The 19,294-nt window shown below is 44.6% G+C and overlaps 1 protein-coding gene across 1 annotated transcript in view; it reads left to right on the forward strand.

Annotated features, from left to right (window-relative positions):
• Positions 1-19,294, forward strand: part of LOC133349484 (ephrin type-A receptor 4-like) — a 70,054-nt gene that overhangs the window by 12,977 nt on the left and 37,783 nt on the right. The window contains exon 3 of the mRNA XM_061562978.1: positions 5,026-5,680. Within this exon, the coding sequence (XP_061418962.1) occupies positions 5,026-5,680 (655 nt within the window). The remainder of the gene's footprint in view (positions 1-5,025; positions 5,681-19,294) is intronic.

The raw sequence follows: 19,294 nt of genomic DNA on the forward strand, positions 1-19,294 counted from the left end.
ACGCTATAATTTGGGATGATTTAGCATCACTGATTGCACAAAGAACACTGTCTTACATGGTCTGAAAGTACATGGGGAATAGTGCAGCTTTATTCATTTTTATTATAATGAACACCAATCCATTTTAAAACCAGCGCAGCATTTGAATGCCATACGATTCATTTGAGTTGAACAACCAACGGCACTGTACCAAGGTGTGCATAAACAGTGTGGGTGTACCATTATTCACATTAATTATAAACATTTATAACTTGGCTCCTTTCTTTTTTGACGACAGAGTGATTTATTTGTGTTTGGATCACAGGCATAAGGCAAGACTGCAAGAGATGGTTGGCATATATTTTTTTCCCCCTGGTGTGGTTTTTGTGGGATGCAGCGAGTGCATAGTGGCATTTACGGGTCTTAGGAGGCAGAAGGAAAAGCAAGCGTGCTTTGTTGTCACCCACCTGCTCCAAATTCCTGCGTTCGAACCCACAGCCGAAAACACATTGGAAGACTGGGCACAAGCGATGGCAAATTAATCTTCGGCAAACGGTAGTGTGCCTCCTGTGAGCCGTGCCTTGCCAGGAACTTGGTGGTGGGGCGCGGGGGAGGGGGTTACACACACTTTGAAGGTTATGCCGCTTGCAGGGTTCACAGTGGGCGGCTGTGGGGGTCTCCCATTGTAGCTGCAGGCGCAGATGCCGTTAGAGGCATCCCGGTAGGTAAGTGGGCAAGCCTGATTTGGCAATTGGCAGCATTCGTGAATATGAAAGCTTTCTTGGTTCTTTCGGTAAAGTCACGTAGAATGGAAATAATAAAAAATAATAAAAATAAAACATAATAAAATAATTTTATTATGTTTTATATTTATTTTATTTTTTAAATTTCCATTCTACGTGACTTTAAAAATAATAAAAATAAAACATAATAAATGATCTACGTGACTTTACCGAAAGAACCAAGAAGATTAATCCCTGCAGTCATGAAAGCTTTAAATCGAAATAAAGGCTATCGTTTGAGGCACTTCATTAATATAGAGTTCGTAACTGTTATGCGTGTAATTGTTGCACCTTCAACGCTCCGTGCGAAGATGCATTGGATAGTTATTCTGCAGAGCGATAATTTGAACGCAAACTCTAGTACTCAGCAGGAGCAAAGTCTTGAAGTTATAGCTGCCTGGACCCTTTTTATAATGCATTATGGGTTTTTGTTTGTCGCCAGAGCGCTGTATATCGTGAACGAAGATATTGTCTGAAATATGTCAGCCAGCCAAAACTGAGTTTTCCCCTCAATCGATACACAGATTTATACCCCTCTCTCTCTCTCATGTATCATCTTTGGGGAAATGCTATTGTGAGAAACATGTCAACAACAACAATCACCCATAAGTCCCAGCTGTGATCACTTGGACAGATTGCGCTCTTAACGCAGCAGCTGACCTCTCGTGAAAGGCCATCCCTTCATTTAAGAGAACTTTTGTTTGGCATGAAGAACGGTTATAAATACACATTTCAAATATACATAATAACAGTGTATACACAAAAACGCATGCTGTATATAATTAAACATTTCTGTAAAAGGATTTCACGCGCTTTAAAAACAGATTCGAGTACTGCAAATTGTGGAACGATATGAACATTGCATTTAAAATGAGCGCACACAAGATACCATTATTTGGGGTCCACCAAAAGCATTCTACTTTGTTATAACTGCTGAACCTCAACCTGCTTTAAGAAGAAAATAATTCAAGCGCAATGATACTTAATTAAATTCAAAGCATGCACTCGATGGGTATTAAGTCAAGGCATCTTCTCGGTAAAATTTTTATGGACCCACAATGGTATAGTTTTAAATGTCAGCACACCCCCCCCAAATTCTCATATTCATTTGAGATGCATTCATGTGCAAATTATGCTAATGTATGTATGTATGGTAATGCACTGAGTTAGGGAAATTGGTCTATTAGGAGGTTTGCGAAGCTCTATTAAAAAGCGATGATGCTCGGCAGCAAACGGGTACTTTGTCAAAACGTGGCAAGTATTGGGTACGTCCACCACCGACACCTGCAGAGTTTCAGGGAGACTGGTGTGGCATGCACAGGTGTGGAGCTCACCATTACTTCCAAGGGATGATGTTGTCCCGTGGACCGGCACAAGATCCTCCCTTAGGGACACCGGTTACTCTATACCATTTAAAGGACGAGTGCTTTTTTAATGGGACAGTCGAGTATTATGAGGCCCCTTACTTCCAGCCCCAGCTGGAATATCGCATATCGCTGGTTTTAAACTTTGGCCAAATGTGTGCGCTAATGGCCAGTGAAGTTGCGCTGCAGTTGAACGCGCCAATGACTATTTGCAGTAGGGGGATGGGGGAGTGTTGTGGCTGTGGGTACGGTGGGTGGCAGTTAAAGGGCTCTTCCGGAGACTTGTTTGGATGGCGGGCCATGTATTTATGTTGAACTTCTGCCGCATCGTACGTAGCCAACCACGCTAATTGGAGGTGCGGGGGGTAAGGACAACAAACGGAACACAAAAAGTAGTTTTCAAGAAATGGGTTTTCAACTAAAGGTGGTCTCGGCCACCTGGTGATGTTGAAACTTTCCCCACTAATTGCCTTCCTTGTGTTCAGCAGTTGGTCAGTTCTCCTCTCAAACAAGCCACCCGCCTCTGCCCCATCCACCTGTGCCATAACCTGCCAGTTGTATTGATTTTTTATTATTATTCCACGTCCCTTATCGAGTGCAAACACAGATGAGCAGGGACACGAGAAAACGGCCCACCCCCTTGATAAATAACACGCCACTCACTTAGTCTCATCTTGTGATGATTTTACGGCTTTGACATGGTTACTATGACACTGGCGGAAGGGCACCATTACATTCGATTGTGAATACACTGTATAGTTTATTGATTTATGGTGCAGTTAATTTATCTGAGTAACGAAAGCGTCCTCTGTTTATCTTTAATATCTAGTTGTGTTATCCATTATTAATTTATTTGCTTACTTTACATTCGCACGGCAGACTGCGCGATGTCCCCCTGGAAAGAATGCCTCCGAATGTAATTGCGCGCAAAATGTAAAATCCAATTAAGATTAGCTAAAGCAGTTTAGGTCGTTTGAGATAAGTGGGTGCGAATCTTCGGCATGTGCGTTTAATTGGCATTCAATTATTCAAAGGAGGCAAGCAAGCCACGAGTTATTCTATCCACTGTGCCACTGGCTTTAAAAGTGCTACAGACATCACGGCACTATTTGTATAGCGCCCAGACCAGACACGACAAGGCCAGTAGCCGGGCACGTGCCCAGACTAGGCATTTTATTTGGGCGGCATATGTCAGGAGGGCACGTGAGCGCTGGGAGTTTAGTTTTTTTCTCCCCTCCTGCCAATATAACATAGTCATTATCATCTGCAATCAAATAATGAAAGGTGAACGACACACGACTGCACCACATTTTAAAACAGTCTGCCTCGGCAGCAGACCATGCTTCCCCACCTGATGACGGACGCTTGTGTTGCGCCTGAAACGTCCGTGATTAATTTTATTTTATACCTACGTGACTTTGCCGAAAGAACCAAAGAATACGGATTCCTGCAGTCACGAAAGCTTCAAATCAAGATTGAGTTGAACATTCATTCAAACTTTGAACTTCTGACCAACACACCTTCCTGAATAGATCAGTGGATTCAGGATTTATGAAGCGTCCAAATCCCATCATGGTTGTTTCAGCACATTGGCTATCCAGGCTTGGAGAAATGTGTCCTGCCATCACTTTCACGATATTCAATCACCTTTCTTTGTTTTTTTTCGGTAAAGTCATGTAGGTAAAAAAATAATATAAATTAAATCACGACGTTTCGGAGGCAACACAAGCTTCCATCTTCTTGTGGAACCGTCACAGCAAAATTACTGTATTAAACCAAGAGTATGAATCCTTGCAGTCACGAAAACTTCAAATCTAGAATTCAATCACCTGTTGAGAAGGAAGTAAAAGAGGGTGATTTTAAATCAGTAGGATATCTCTACATGGATTGACTTGTATTTATAGGATGTGCGAGGGAAATGAACTTGCATCGGCAGTTGTTTGCATTTTGTGGCATGAGGGAAAATATGCTCTTTGTGTTCAAGGCAACCATTACTGTATTTTAGTTCTACATGGCGAAGATTCGTTTCATGTTTCGGTTTCCTTTGTGGTAGGAGCAGCCCAACTCTGGCCACGTTGCACAATAGTGCGCAGATGTGTGGTTTGTGCGTTTGTCTATTTTGGTAAAAAAAAAGTTTAGTGGAAATATATTTCCAGAGAAAACACAATTTCAAAAACACTCAACCACTATGCACAGCTGTTTCTGGTCGAATAGGAAATGAAAGTTGAACCAAAAACTAATTAGTGCTGTGGTTGGTGAAGCGGTTGAAATGAATCCTGCAATATATACAGAACGGGTTTCATGATCAGTGTGGAGCGAGTGCTGAAACTCAACACCGTCGGGGTTCTGCATATGTAATTCATGATTCGGCCCACAGCTTGGGTAGAGCAATAAGGAACTGCTGTAACTTTCAGTTTTCATTTCTTGGCAACCAGCATTTGCACGTTGGTAAGGTGTGCAATTGTGTTTGTGAAAATGTGAAAAGCTCATTCTGTGCATGTGCTTAGGGACGGGTAGGAATGTGTGCACGTTTGCATATGTGTGCATGCGTTTGCATGTGTGTGCGGTTAATTCTAACATGACTTGTCAGTCTGTAAATCTAGTGTGGGCTCTTTGTGGGAGTTTTCTGCTAGATTATGATTTTTTGTTGAACATTCCATCCTTGAGCCAATTGGCGGCTGAGTTATTTTTCCTGACTTTCCATTGGAATACACTCGCATGCACATGCGTTGGACAGATTGCTTATAATTTGCGATCCCACGAATGCCACAATGTCACGTTGACGAGTTTCAGAAATGTTCGTGAAGCTCACTTGAAAGCAGTTTTTAAAAATAAAAATGAATATATATAAATGTGGCAATGTGTCGTAAACTATCTTTTCTCTTTCTTTTTTTTTCCAGTGGGAGGAGTTGACCATCATGCTGAACCAAACGACCCCAGTGCAGACCTTCCAGGTTTGCAACATGGGCTCCAACCAGAACAACTGGCTGCGGACGCGCTGGATCGCTCGCAACCCGGCCCAGCGCGTCTACGTGGAGATCAAGTTCACGCTGCGCGACTGCGGCAGCATGGCCGGCGTCGCCTCCACCTGCAAGGAGACCTTCAACCTCTTCTACTACGAGGCCGACTCCGGCGCGGATATCGACGACGGCAAGTTCGCCAAGGTGGGCACCATCGCGTCCGACATGATCTTCGACAAGACCGACGTCATCGACCGCGTGCTGAAGCTCAACACGGAGGTGCGGGAGCTGCCGCCCCTCTCCTGGACCGGCTTCTACCTGGCCTTCCAGGACGTGGGCGCGTGCGTGGCGCTCGTGTCCGTGCGCGTCTACTACAAGAAGTGCCCGGCGGTGGTGCGCAAACTCGCCTCCTTCCCCGACACGGTGACGGGCACCGACTCGTCGCCGCTCGTCGAGGTGCGCGGCTCGTGCGTGCGCAACGCGGTGGCCAGCGGCGACCCCAGGATGCACTGCAGCGCGGACGGCGAGTGGCTCGTGCCCATCGGGCAGTGCGTGTGTCGCCCGGGCTACGAGGCCGCCGGTCACGAGTGCAGAGGTGAGTCGTCTCACCCCGGCGCTGATCGCCCGGCGCAAGCCCTGGCGTGGTTCGGGAGGCACCAGGGGTTCGATTGCACACAATGAACGAGCTGAGAGGCGCGCACGGGATGCGGTGACGTTCCGTTTTTAAAATTGTTGCTGACTGGTGTCGCACACGATGAATGTGTCATAAACCCCCATCATGGCTGGCGCTGCTTGGCCCCTGAGCTACATTCAGATGTCTTGTGAGGCCCGCATATCACGACATTGATCTGGTTCAGCAGAGCAAATAGCCAGTGGAAACCACCCGTACCGCGAGGGTCTCGTGCTTGAGCGGCTCGGAGGTGCGAGTGGCAAAAGGGCACTGGAGTCTGCTTTAATAAATGTATGAATGTGATGAATGTACACTGCAGGTATCGTATTTCAACAGCTGCGATGTCATGATTGCAGTACCCGTAGTCCCAGTAAAAAAAGCGACTTTTAAAGTCCCAGGTAGGCCTACAGATTTGTCAAGTCAGCTACCTGAACGAGAGTTTGATCCTGGGAAAACCAGTACAGGTGGAAGCCTATGCCAGTCCCCTGATGATTTGGTGCTCACCGGTTCCTCTTATTCCAGGATCATGGAAAACTTTGCATATTGTTCATCACAAGCTACTGCTTAATGTAAGGAATAGTATGATATTGCCGACACACATTACTCAAAGTCAAAGCGATTCTCAGCTGAAGCCAGTGGGGGAAACTCCACGTTCCTATGGTGGGGGTGAGTCTCTCCATTGTCCAGTATAGTCATCTATGCCGGTGGTTCTTAACCTGGGGTGGACGCATCCCCTGTGGGTGGGAGACGTGGCAGATTTATGTTAGAAGGTAAATCATCAAAACACAAATTCAGCATGGGCATGTAAGTACTTCTACTTTGTCTGATCAAACCTTTGTAGTTACTAACATTATACATTGTTTTGCGGTAAAGGTTAAGAACCACTGATCTAAACATTCTTGCTACGAAAATAAATATACCTTTAAATTGTTTTAATAGTTAAAAAAAGAGATCTCTATATTACTAAATATTTTTCGTTATCTCTATAGTTATATTAAAGCTATTCGTTTACTCTTTGGTGGTTCAATGTAGTACTGCTATATCTAATCTAGAAGTCAACAAAGGACATCTTTTACAATCTATCAACTTCAGTGGCAAGGAGCAGTCGTAATTATATAAACAGCTAAACAGCTTTTCAATGATTTTTGTTTCATATTTTTAAAAAGAGCATTCAGTTCATAAAAATTCATGAATTTTAATGGCATGACTCGTAATAACAATTATCAGATAGTAAATTGTGGGCACGTAAGAGTGTGTTTAGCGCATTACTGACCCACATTCGCATGGCAATGATGAATGCAGCTTTGCCATTGGACAAAGTAGAATTTAATTAAATGAGTATTAAATACTGATTCAATGAAAGTATGTTATCCTATTTGTAGAAATATGGATATCCATGCTCACTGTGGCCTGGTGAGGAACAGAGATAGAAGCCAAGAGAGGCGAGACAGAGAAAGAGAGACACGGAGACAAGAGATGGCAGAGAAAGATCGAGATATATAGAGGGGCAAAGGGAAGATGGGAGAGAGAGAATGAGAAACAGAGACAGAAGGAAAAACTCTAGAGACAAAGAAAAGGTGAAAGAGATGAGAAGGGAGTCAGAGGTAGACAGACACACAGAGACAGAGACGGAAAGGCAGAAGCAAAGAGACACAGAGACATCTCTAAAGTCATAATAGCAATGAGACTATTCATACACAATTATCAACAGGATAGATTGAATAGGATGGGATCAGTAGACAGCATATACGTAGATGATCAAAAACAACATCATGAATGTTCAACTATACAGACGTTAAAAGCATAGTGATGGTGTCTGTGTTATTTTAATTCTCATACCAAAGCACCTTCAATAGATGTGCTCTGGTGACACAGAAGGTGCTTTACATAGCCAGAGTTGAGACCGTAAGAGGTTTAAAACAAAACTCAGAAAGACCACTCAACTGAATATACACAGTGTCTCGTAGCTCAGATGACCACATGCAAACACCATTGCAAAAACAGTTTTGGAATTTCCCACCCATGTCAACCAAGGTTCCGTATAAACCTCAGCTAACCTCTTTGTGACCAATCACCTTCTATCTATACATCTGTATATCAGCGTCGAATAACTAATTTTAATAACGTTCAGGACTCCCTACTCTGCATCGTTCTTGAGTTTTTCTTTACCACGCTTACACCACGATGGAAGCTGGTTGAGCAAAGGGCCCAGGACTGTACTCTTTGGTTCTTTCGGTAAAGTCACGTAGGTATACAATAAAATAAATAAAATACCAAAGTACCAGCAAGAAAATTTTTCAGCAAGAAACATTTTTCAGCAAGAAACATTGTTCTTGCTGTGGTTTTCCCACCTGATGATGATTGCTTGTGTTGCGATCGAAACGTCGTGATTTAATTTATTTTATTTATACCTACGTGACTTTACCGAAAGAACCAAAGAGTATGGATCCCTGCAGTCACGAAAACTTCAAATTTAGATTGGCCCAGGACAGAATCAGATGTCACTCGGCACTGATGTTAGCCGTGGCCGTGTATTGGAACGCAGCCGCCACCGGGGTCAGAGTGCAGTGTGTGGATCACGATGCACCGGTTCCACGGGGAATCATTGTACAGCACTTGCTTTCACAATTATACACAATTTAGATTTCTAAGATTCTTCCGAAGTGCCGTCCTAAGTGCCTCAGGCTCAAAACCAAGGCATTCAAACATAGCATTAGCGGGGAGCAGTGTTGCCGTCCACTGTGCCACCACTGCCCCACTAATCGTAAAAATAAAATAATGATTCAGCCTAAATGTCCGTCACGGTCTGCTTTTATATACAAAATGCCTCTTCCAGCATGCACTACATTAAATGCACAACATACAATACATGATCACAGAAATGCATTGCAAGACCAAGAATTTGCACGCTTTGTGCCGTGACTTTGGCTGGTGATGATGAGATCCCAATTTCGCTCGTGTTTATTTACGTGCCCTTGCATCTGACCCTTTCCGTATGGAGGTTCGGCAGTGGCTGTGGGAAGCCGGGGAGTTATTATGCGCAAGGCAGAGAGAGAGAGAAAGGCATCTTCCTTCATCTCAGAATTCCCCAGGGTTTTTTAGCAGTTCTTCAAAAATAACAACTAGTGCCGTGGCCACTTGGCATTCCTCCTTCCAAAAGTACGGCCCTCAAGAGTATGTGCATAGCGACACAAGGGCGTCGTCTCCAGGGATTATTCAACAACACAACAGTGCGGTGAGCTCTGGATGCGAGAGCGAGATTCATGAATACTTTTTTTTTTGTGGGATTGGTAAAAGAGAAATGTTAAAGGTGCAGCCCTGCGATTGCTTGCTTGTGCCACGGGTAGTGGAAGGGCTTCTCCTAGAGGTAGCCCGAGAGAGTTCCTGTCCAGTGGTATTTCGTTTGTTTTTCGACGCTGGCCAGATATCTTGAAGAGGTGGGAGTGCCCACATTTCACCACATCACACCACCCCCGACCTGCCGATCGAGATTAACTGTGGTGAAGCTATTTATGCTGCTGGGTGGACAGACGTCGGGGGATTTAAGAAACGTTCACCATTGCTTCAACTGCCGCGGCCGGAGATCAAAACGAGCCGACTATTTTTGGAATGCAACTTCAATGTGCTAACCACTACGAAATGCAACGGAGGCAGGCACCGGCTGTAATTCTGTTGAATATCGGACAGTGTACCAACGTTCAGGACAACCTATAATCATACTTAAAAAAAAAACTATTGAGTGTCGGGCATCTTAGTGATGAAAACATGAGCATTGTGACTGGCTCGCGTGACGTCTCTGTGTGCACGTCCATTATTCCATTTGACAATCTTACTGTGCCGGTTTTAATTATCAGCTAAATGGCTCGCAACGCAAGTGAACTTAGATCTCGCAGCATTATTGTGGCATTTGAACCTTATGGCGGCATCCCGGGGTCCTATAAACCCCGGCTCTCGTATAATCTGCGCTGCAACGTCATTTTATGTCTGTTGAAGGCGGACGATAATGCAATCTGTTCCTCTCGACGAGCTCTACACGATGCGCTAATCAAAGTTTCAAACGTTTTGTTTGTGACTACGGCAATTTTGGCAACGACGGGTGCTTGGTGAAGAACGAGAAGATTAATTTCTGGTGGGTCGCGGCGTTTATGTGCGCGGTGGGACAGAGTCGCAATTTTTTTATTTATTAATTACGATTTTTACTTCCGTTTATTCGAGACCCCGGGGTCCCACCATAATGTCCATTTTCTGCTGCTGCTGCGATGTTGCCGCCTTCTGAATGGAGGTATTTATTGCCCAGACGGGCCCCCATTTATCATGCAGAATGTAATCAACAGCGCCACTCAGGGCAGTGCCCTCCGGCCGTTTTCGAAGCGAACGGCCAATCTGGATTGTGATGGTGCAATCATTTTGCGAGACATTCTATCAAGTGCAAGCGTGCGTTACTGCGATATTTTCGAGGCCTATAACAGCGTTGCCACCTTCTGTGCGAGCATAGTAAGGAGAGAGCCGCTGCCCTTTGATTTGTTTTCGATTGAGATATTGCTTCCCAGGGAAACCGTATATTTTGTCAACTCTTACCGTATTTTATAGATTACAAGTATCTCAGGAAAGTAAGATGCACCCCCAAAACTTGTACCCGGTGTCAACAGAGTCATACAAATGTGGCCACACACGCGCGCGCACAATCCTCCATCCCCCTGCAACTCTCCCTTTAAGATTCAGGGTGATAAAGTGCGTCTTATTATCTGGGGAATATGATAGAAGCCAATTAGTACGATTTATTAAAACGTGTCAATTATGTATTACAATTTTGTTCCCCTCACATATTAAAGCATGAGCATTTCAACTTTAAATGGACCAAAAAATTGCTTCATTGATTCCCTTGTGAATTAACGCAGCGCTTTTACACACAACACGCATGTACAGGCATATAATTATGCATGAACATATGTTTTGCCTAAATGATGTTTTTTTTTCATCACTTAAGAAAGTTTGTGCCTAAAATGCGTTCCCTTTTTTTGGAATTTAAATGCTATCAAAATTGCCATGGTTGGCAATAATTATTTAGAGGGGCGATGCCAAATCCCAATTGTTCTCACAGCTGCGGTTTTAGTAAATTCCAGGTCCCGTCTGATTACTGCACTTACATTGATTACCGCTTCATTATGCTACTCACACCAGAGAGGGCTCAGCCAGCCAGGCTAATTTAGTTTCACTGATGACAGCGTTCCATTTATTTATTTACTTACTTGCTCATCCGTAACCATTCGACGGAAGCTCGCCGACCGTGAGAGATACACCCGAGCAGTCAGTCATGCTCGGTGCTGGATTGTTTGAAATTGTTTGCGTCTTTGTTTTTGCCATCACGTCTGGCGGGCTCGCGTTGTTTGGTTGCTTCCAGAAACTTCTCACAACTCTCCGGAGCAAACCTCCCGGGCAATAACCTTTAGCGAAACAAATCTTCCGCTGAGAAGAGTGGCAGAAATCAACATGTTATGCTGTTGGAAAGGGGAGGGGCCGGGGCGAGGGGAGGGGCTGGGGGGGGGGCAGCAGTTTAAACAAAACACAAATATGGACATGTCCTATTCAGTTCAGTGTTTCTTTATTGTTTGGGATAGATGCAGCCAGACGACTATAGGGCTTGACTTCTATAACGTGCATACTTGTTGCGACCACACTGCTCTGCTGCAGCGTTTCTCTATAACACAACGTGTCTGGACGTGGAACAGCGGGGACATTGTGGGTCCTTCCAAGTCATTTCATCTTCGGTAAAATAAAAAAAAAGATCGTCTGTTACCCTACAGGGCTTGCCAAGGACATGAACATTGCAACTTTTATTTTTTTATTTTATTTTGTTAAACAGCGGGCATACGAACGTTAATAAATGAAACCATACTATCTAATGAAGCCAACTTCAATCTGTATGCTTATGCCAATGTCAGCCTTTTAAAATATTAACATTTTTTTAGCTGCAACAATATTATAGCTATTTTTAAAATGTACCACTGCGTATTCTTAGGTTGAACTAAATGCCTTTTTAGTTGATGGTCAGGGAAATGCGAGCACAACCGAATCTCAGATATGCGTCCAAAGCCTTCCCAAGAGTCATTAATGCAGCAGTAACATGTTGTATGAACGTACACAAAAGCAAAACTTTACGTAATATTAACATGGCTTACAGGTCGATTGGTTTCATTCACAGGCCAGGAGTCAGGCTTAAGTGCCGCATTGATTCAAGTTTAGTGCTAAACGCTTAAACTTATACGATCGTCATAATCCAGTGAAGAAAGTCATTCACCTCCCCTGCAGTGGGATTCTATGGCATATAGGACGCAGACTATACTATTACCCGTATATAATGTCACTCAGAAGAGAATACGTTTAGTTAAACTTTAGATATGCTTTCCAAATTGCAGAAATGCTTTTCTTCGCATTTGTACAATGTCGTTTTATATCGCACCTGCGATTGACACGGTTGGCTATGTACAGTGTGAAAAAAGTTCAACGTCCATGTATACCCCTGCAATGTAATACTCCACCTGGCACCAGCACACGGGGTGTTTCCATCGCTCCATCTTCCCCGTGCCCTTGCAAAAGCCTCACGATAGACGCATGGACAATCCAGGCATTGCTCAGTCATGAGGAGGAGGCAAGGGACTTGCCTTGGCTTGACAAACTATGAAACAAAACATTTATTTTTATTTTACCAGTTAAGGCCCACTGGGCTATGTGGCTCTTTTTCTGAATCCACCTGGTCTCAAATGGTAGCTCAACGAAGTGGCTTGTCGTGTGGAAATGTACAGCAGCCAAATACTCTTAGACGCATGTTTCTAAATGTGGAAGGAAAAACCGGAGGACCCGGAGAAAAATCCACGCGGCCACGGGGAGAACATGCAAACTCCAAACTTTCAGCCGTCAGGGTCGGGATTGAACCCGCGACCGCCTGTATACCAGGCGCGGTAGTTAACATCTCGCCACCGTGTGACTTTAATCACGTTCATAGGCTGAGTACGTTGGCATGAAGCATGCCATTTGGCGGGAGGGATTTTACAGAATGCCACGTGTCTCCACTGGAAGGTGCGAATACTGGCGAGTGGGACAGACAGCACACATTTGTCACTCGTAACCCCTCCCCCCTTCCAACTCCCCGTTGCGTGAGTGTGCAAACGACACATGAATGCACACTGGTGCGAGAAGTAAAAAAAAAATGACATTTAACAACCTTGGGAAGTGGCAGCGATTGATAGTATTTGTCTTAGACGTTTATATATTTAGAGCACCAAATTCAATATATTACAGATTTAGTGTAAAAAAAAAAGCGCAGATACGTAAAATTGATGCATTACCATGGAAATATCATGAAAATAAGACTTTAGTAATAGCATGAAGATAAGACTTTACACAAAAAAGCTAACATTTCGGCCAAGCAGCTGAGATTAAACGCACTGAATGGCCATCACATTATTTGTTAAGCTCGCTCCGCGTAGAATCCCTTTTACATCCATTGACGAAGCGTGAGCGCATCGACTAAAGCATCCGGAGGGCACCTGGGCCCCCCGCTAATCGCTGCTGGAATGAAATGTAAATGAGCATGCCGGTGGGACGCTCGCCGTTTGAAGTTTTGCAGGCGTGTGGTGGCGCCGTCGCGAGGCGAGTGAGATGTGCTCCGTCATCCGCAGTGTTCCGTAAAAGAATCTCGAAGCACCTGTCCTCCGTAAAACCATCCCCCACGACCACCCACTGCCCCCGTCAAATGCTTCGCCACCCCCCTAAGAAAGAAAACATAAAACACAACAAAAATCAAACATGCGTGAATGATATTGCGCCACACTCTGCTTTGGCACAGATTTGCATGTATGTATGTTCAACTTATTTCGCTCCGTACGTAGCCAACCATTTTAAAGTAAAGTGCATTTTTGCTTTATGCTATGTTGCAATGCTTTTGTTTTTGAGCCCGAGGCACTTACAAAGGCTCTAGAGAATCTTGAACATTTAAATTATGTTGCATTGCTAAGGCAACGATTCCTGTAGAACTGGTGCATCATGGAGGGACATGTGATGAGCCGTGCTGCGGAGATCCGCGGACTGCACTATGGATCAGTTGACCTGAGTTCGAATCTTGGCTATGCCTAACAAAAGTGGAGATCGCTACACGAACTGATCTTGAATTGGACCCCTTCACCAACCCGCACTGACCAGTGTGGTGAAGTATGGTCAAACTACCCCCACAACTGACATGGCATGTGGATTGGCAAAGGGCAGACCATTATTTCAATGTTTTTTATATGATTGTATGAAAATGCATTTCAGAAAGATGAGTGGAAAGGTATATTCAACATACCATATGGTAGATGTGAATTGTTTTTGTTAACATACATTCTGTGTACATTAATATTTGGGGAAAGTCAGAAAAGACGTATGCCCAGAATTGGTCCGACAATGGCAAATAAATGTTTTAAATAGACTGCCAGCAGAGATATACTGTACTTAGAGCGCACATATTTTATCCATGAGATAATCCCTTTCACGCATCTTGGGTCGTAATCCAAGACGGTTGTTGACTGACGTGTCAAAAGTTTATGTCGCCCACTTTTCGGTCGTAGACATTGGTATCTAATCCTTGGAATTATAAACAAAGTAGAGCCAAGGACGTTTATTTCCACACCTCTGTAGCCCCTTTTATACGCTCCAAAAGCTGTCCATTGCCACCACATACTGTGCAGCTCTTTGAAATTACTTTTCACGATGACATTTAATTACTCTGGAGATATTTTCGCCATTTAGTTGTTCACCCCAATTCCGATGGAACCTGGACCCCTCCCCTTTCAGCTGTATGCCACATTTATAGGATCCGTACATGAGGTTTTCAATTTTTTGTAGATTTTCCATGTCCTGTACACTGTGCATTTTATTTTTTTGCCAAGCGCATTATAATTTGTGGCGAATTATCCATTCAGAAGTCTTGCACAGCAGTGTGCCACGTGTGTTGGTACGACTGTAGAAGAGGTTTCTTTTTGACCTTGTATCCATCAAACAATAGGGGTCACACTTACCCACACACTCCCTACTGTGCGATTGTTTGATTGCATGCCTGTAAAAAATTTTTTTTAATTGGCCGAGCTGGAATTTTAACTAATTTGAGTGACAACCAAATGTATTGACGACTTGTATTCATGCGGTCGTTGGTGACTAGCTTGAGACGATCAACTTGCTGCACTTGAGAACCCAGTTTAATCGCGGGCGGCTGCACAGATTCGAACTGAGGACATTAGCAGTGATGGCTCATTGCCCTTTTCTCTGAAACCGCTTGGCCACCTCCAGGTTTTGCTTTTTTAAAATCCTTTATATTAAGTTCACTTGCTTGCTTGCTTGCGTGCTTGCGTGCGTGCTTGCTTGCTTGCTTACGACCGTGCAAATCTTTCGGTCGTTTTTTTAACCCACTTCCCGTGATCCAATCGAGCTGACATTTTGCACACAGACTCGTTGTGCGTGACAATTAATTTTCGTGAAAATTTTTTCTCCAAAATTTTACACTGTTTAGGGGGAAAATTTTAAATATTTAATTAGCAATTGCTTAATGGTGGCAGACAATCATCTGACCCATAGGTGGCAGCCATCTCAAGCCAGAGGACGAGAGGACTCTAGCCGCCCCGATGCCACGCATATAAAGGATTTATAGTGAAAAACTTTGTTTTTACGGGTTAATTTTTTATATTTAGGGTCAGCAGCAGAAATAAGATCCAGCATGATTTCCCCATGACAAAATAATTTGAACAGCAAATTGATTGTTCTGACATAACTGCAACAAAAATGCAAACGAGGAGAAACCAGGTGATTGTGGCTGAACTGGAGCGACCTGTGAAAACGTTCTCTTATTTTATGGGTCCTCTGACTGTTGCCAAATTTGGTCATAGAGAACACCTGGAATTATTCCAAGCAAAACCTCTGCTCTTTCTTAAACCCCTTTTGCCCCCCCCCCCCACCTCTCCACTAGACAAAAAGGTGCAACGTCCGGGCTATCTGCTCCATCCCATTAATGACGTCTCATTCTTTTACACATCCATGGTCACACGATGGCCCGGCAGATTAAACGGTGACTTATTTCCATGTTATTTATCTACACCTAAATATCCTTAGTTATTTACCACCCCTCGTAAAAGAAGGAATGTTCTGCCTGGCGTCAGACAAGCTGTAGTCCAGCCTGGCGTCAGACAAGTTGTCGTCCAACCTTTGCACGGATGCCCACTCGAAGCCAACGTGTGAAGGCCGCCGACGCTGTAATCCCACTCCTCCTCCCTTCCCATGTCCAAGATTCTAACTTTAGCCTTTTTTTATGAATGCAGTTAAACCAACGGCAAAGGTACCACACGACGCTTATTCGGTGCGGTCAAGTGGACTAAGGGCTCTGGGAAACGCTCCGAAATCCCAATGCAAACATCTTAAACTCGGGCGGCAACGTTTAACCCTGGCATCTAAGCCGGCAACATTTTGGCCTTGCTCAAGTATGGCTCCATTGCATGCCGCTCGCATGAGGTCAGAGCTTTGGCAGAATTGAGAGGCGACGGGGACTTTCCCAGCTAGGAATGCCCTTGAAATAATTTTCAGCGGTAAGTGCATATTTGGCTAAATAATAAATTAAATGTAAATAATGGTGTAAATTTTTTTTCCCCGTAAATTGCTTTTCCAGATCCACAGACGTCGCGCAGCAGATCGCTGATTGTTGCATGTTCAAACAAATCCTCTTTTTTTTTTAAGTACTGCGAAAGAAATCACATGCATTCTTTTATGTGACCAGTGTAAGTTATTGCTTTTTAAATAATTGAAAGGTCCCTCCCCTGGATATAATCGTTGGCAGGCCAACACTTTCGTAGTGATCCATCACTTGAGGAGTCCAGTTACATGTCAGTATTGAAAAATAAAATAACAAAACACAGAAACGAATATCAGGGTAACAGACTCAAACAAATGTGCATGGCTATTATTTGACTAATTTTTAAACGGCATATTTCAAATGTGCTTTGTGGTTGTAATGCTTGCGGCCGCTTAGAAAAACAGCACGAAGGATGACGCATCCTTTGCTTGTCACTCTCAGAATACAAATGGAACAGAGGCAGATGTGGTGGCTGACAGATGATATAGGCAAGGCTTGAAAAGATGTGTGTGTGTGTCGGTGGGGAGACGTGGCAAAGTGGTTAGCTCACGTCACTATGAAATCATCGAGCTGTGTTACAATTCCTGACCATGAACAATATCAGGTGGCGAGTGGTATCAGTACCTGTTCTGAGCATCCGCTGGGTCGCCTCAGACATAAATGAGTACTTAGTCGAGTATGTAAACATCACCACTTTGGAGATAAAGGTGGCAAGCCTTGATACTGGCCACACCATCCCCTTCTACGCCGTGCCAGCCTTAATAGTTGCTCGCTAATGGCACTTTGCCCAACGGTTCATTTGTCTACCCGGGGAACTGTGTCCTTTTGTTGGGAGCATTGCATGCTGGTTAGCTCCCTGGACTCTGGAGTTCCTGATCTTTTCCTGGGCTGTGCCTTGGTCGACAGAGTGCGGTGTGTAAGAATAATCAGGAAGACAAAGGCGGTCTCGTGTGTTGATGGTCACACTTCTTGCATGCTCAGCCAGCCCTGAAAAGGTGCTCGCTAACAGCACGTGGCTCGTAAGGGGATCACTTAGCACGGTTGGCGATGTACGGTGCGGAAGAAGTTCAACGTGGTTTGCATACTGTGATGTACTATGACCCCAGTGACCTGGTTCGAATCCTAGAATTCTACACAGGTGGGAATTGATAACTCATCCTAAAAGTGGTGCTGAAACCAATGTGCCTACATCAGCACTGGGGTGGCGAAAGTGGCTTGGAGTAATGCTTACCATGTCAGTCTTAATAGGTGCTCGATAACAATATGAATTGCGTACATCTTGACAGTGGATACTGTATTTGTTCCAAATGTTCTTGTTATTATTTTAATATAAGAATGCATGAGCAATGGTGTGTGTGTGTCTGTTTGTGGAGCGATAGTGTAGCGGTTAGCGCGCTGGGCTATGAACCCGGCGACACAGGTTCGATTCCCGCTCACGGCTAACATCAGTGACAATTATCTGAACCGGTCCCGGGCGTCCCCTAGGTCGACTTAGCCTCAAATTAATACTTGGTGCGGTGTGTAAACATTGCCACTAGGGAGACAAAGGCGGACGGGCGTGGTGCTGGCCACCCCACCCCCTCGTGTACCGTTCTGGCCTTCATAGGTGCTCGCTAACAGCACTTGTCCCTACAATCTGTTAAGGCTTCAAATATAGAATATATGGGGGATCTCTGTGTGTTTGTGTAACACTGTTGACCCTAGGTTGACCTTAACTCAAACGAGTACCTGGTGCGGTGTGTCGTAAAGTGGCCAGTACCAGCCTGGCGTGGTGCTGGCCACCCACCCCCACTAGGGCTGTTCCGGCCTTCATCAGTGCTCGCTAACAGTACTTGCCCCAACAGTCTGTTCAGGCTATAAAGGGGATATTTGTTGTCTTTGTTTCACATCGTGAGTGAGTATATGTGATAACGCAAGGTATGCATGTGTGGTCGGGCCTGCCCCACCCCTTGGTGACTGCAGGAAGTGAAGGAAACACTAAAGCACCCTGGTGTTTTGTTTAAAAAATATTTTGCCTAGCAACAATGCACATGATACATCCTAGCCATGTGTTTCCGCCTCGCCAAGTGACTCAGAGTGTGTCACGTCGAAAGCATACAAGTGGAAGGCAAGCAAGTTCTTTGATAAAGAGTTTTTATGACAAAGTAGCCTTGCGATGTGAAATTCCGGTAATGCTGTAAAAAAATTACCCACAAGTGGACAGTTCCTGAAGGATGGTGTAAATATCTATCTCGCTCAAGGTACTGATTTCGTGTTGTGCTGTGTCCCCTTTGATATGCGATCATCTGTACACAGTGTGGGTTTTATATCATGGTGGGAGTTCTTACTGCCGTACGCTACTGTATAAAGTGAAAGCCCATCGTTGTGCTGAGCCTGGAAGATAACGCGAGTGTCAATTGACCGACGTGTGAGTGGTGACGATTGAAGACTGAGGTGCCGGTGGGAAATAAGCATTTGTATCGAGATTTGCGCAAAAAACACTCGGCCCCAGAAACGTTGAGCTATGCGTGCCGATCATCGCACTGCTCTGTTCAAGGGGAGCGCAAATTTCCAATGCGTGGCACCTCGAGGCCATTTCGTCAGTAAGCGCTGGGACGAGGCAGCAGCTATTCTCTGGGACTTCACAACTCAAATATCAATTCGTTCCGTGGGGGGCAAACGCAGAGTGCTCGCACACACACACACGCGCACACGAGAGCAGTCTTGGAGAGAGACTGCCTCGTGGGAGCGTCGTGAAGATGGACTCCTGGCAACCCCCAAAAATGGGTCTGCGTGTGGTCACAGCTAGAAAATAGTTTGTGGTAAATGAGTGTGCACAACACACACAGGGGCAGCAATGCCTTATCTATTGAGGAATGTAATACCTCACGGGAAGAGCGTGGACGGGT

The sequence above is a fragment of the Lethenteron reissneri genome, chromosome 30 (genome assembly GCF_015708825.2).
Source record: "Lethenteron reissneri isolate LAM-NWPU_2019-01 chromosome 30, ASM1570882v1, whole genome shotgun sequence".
Lineage (NCBI taxonomy): Eukaryota > Metazoa > Chordata > Hyperoartia > Petromyzontiformes > Petromyzontidae > Lethenteron > Lethenteron reissneri.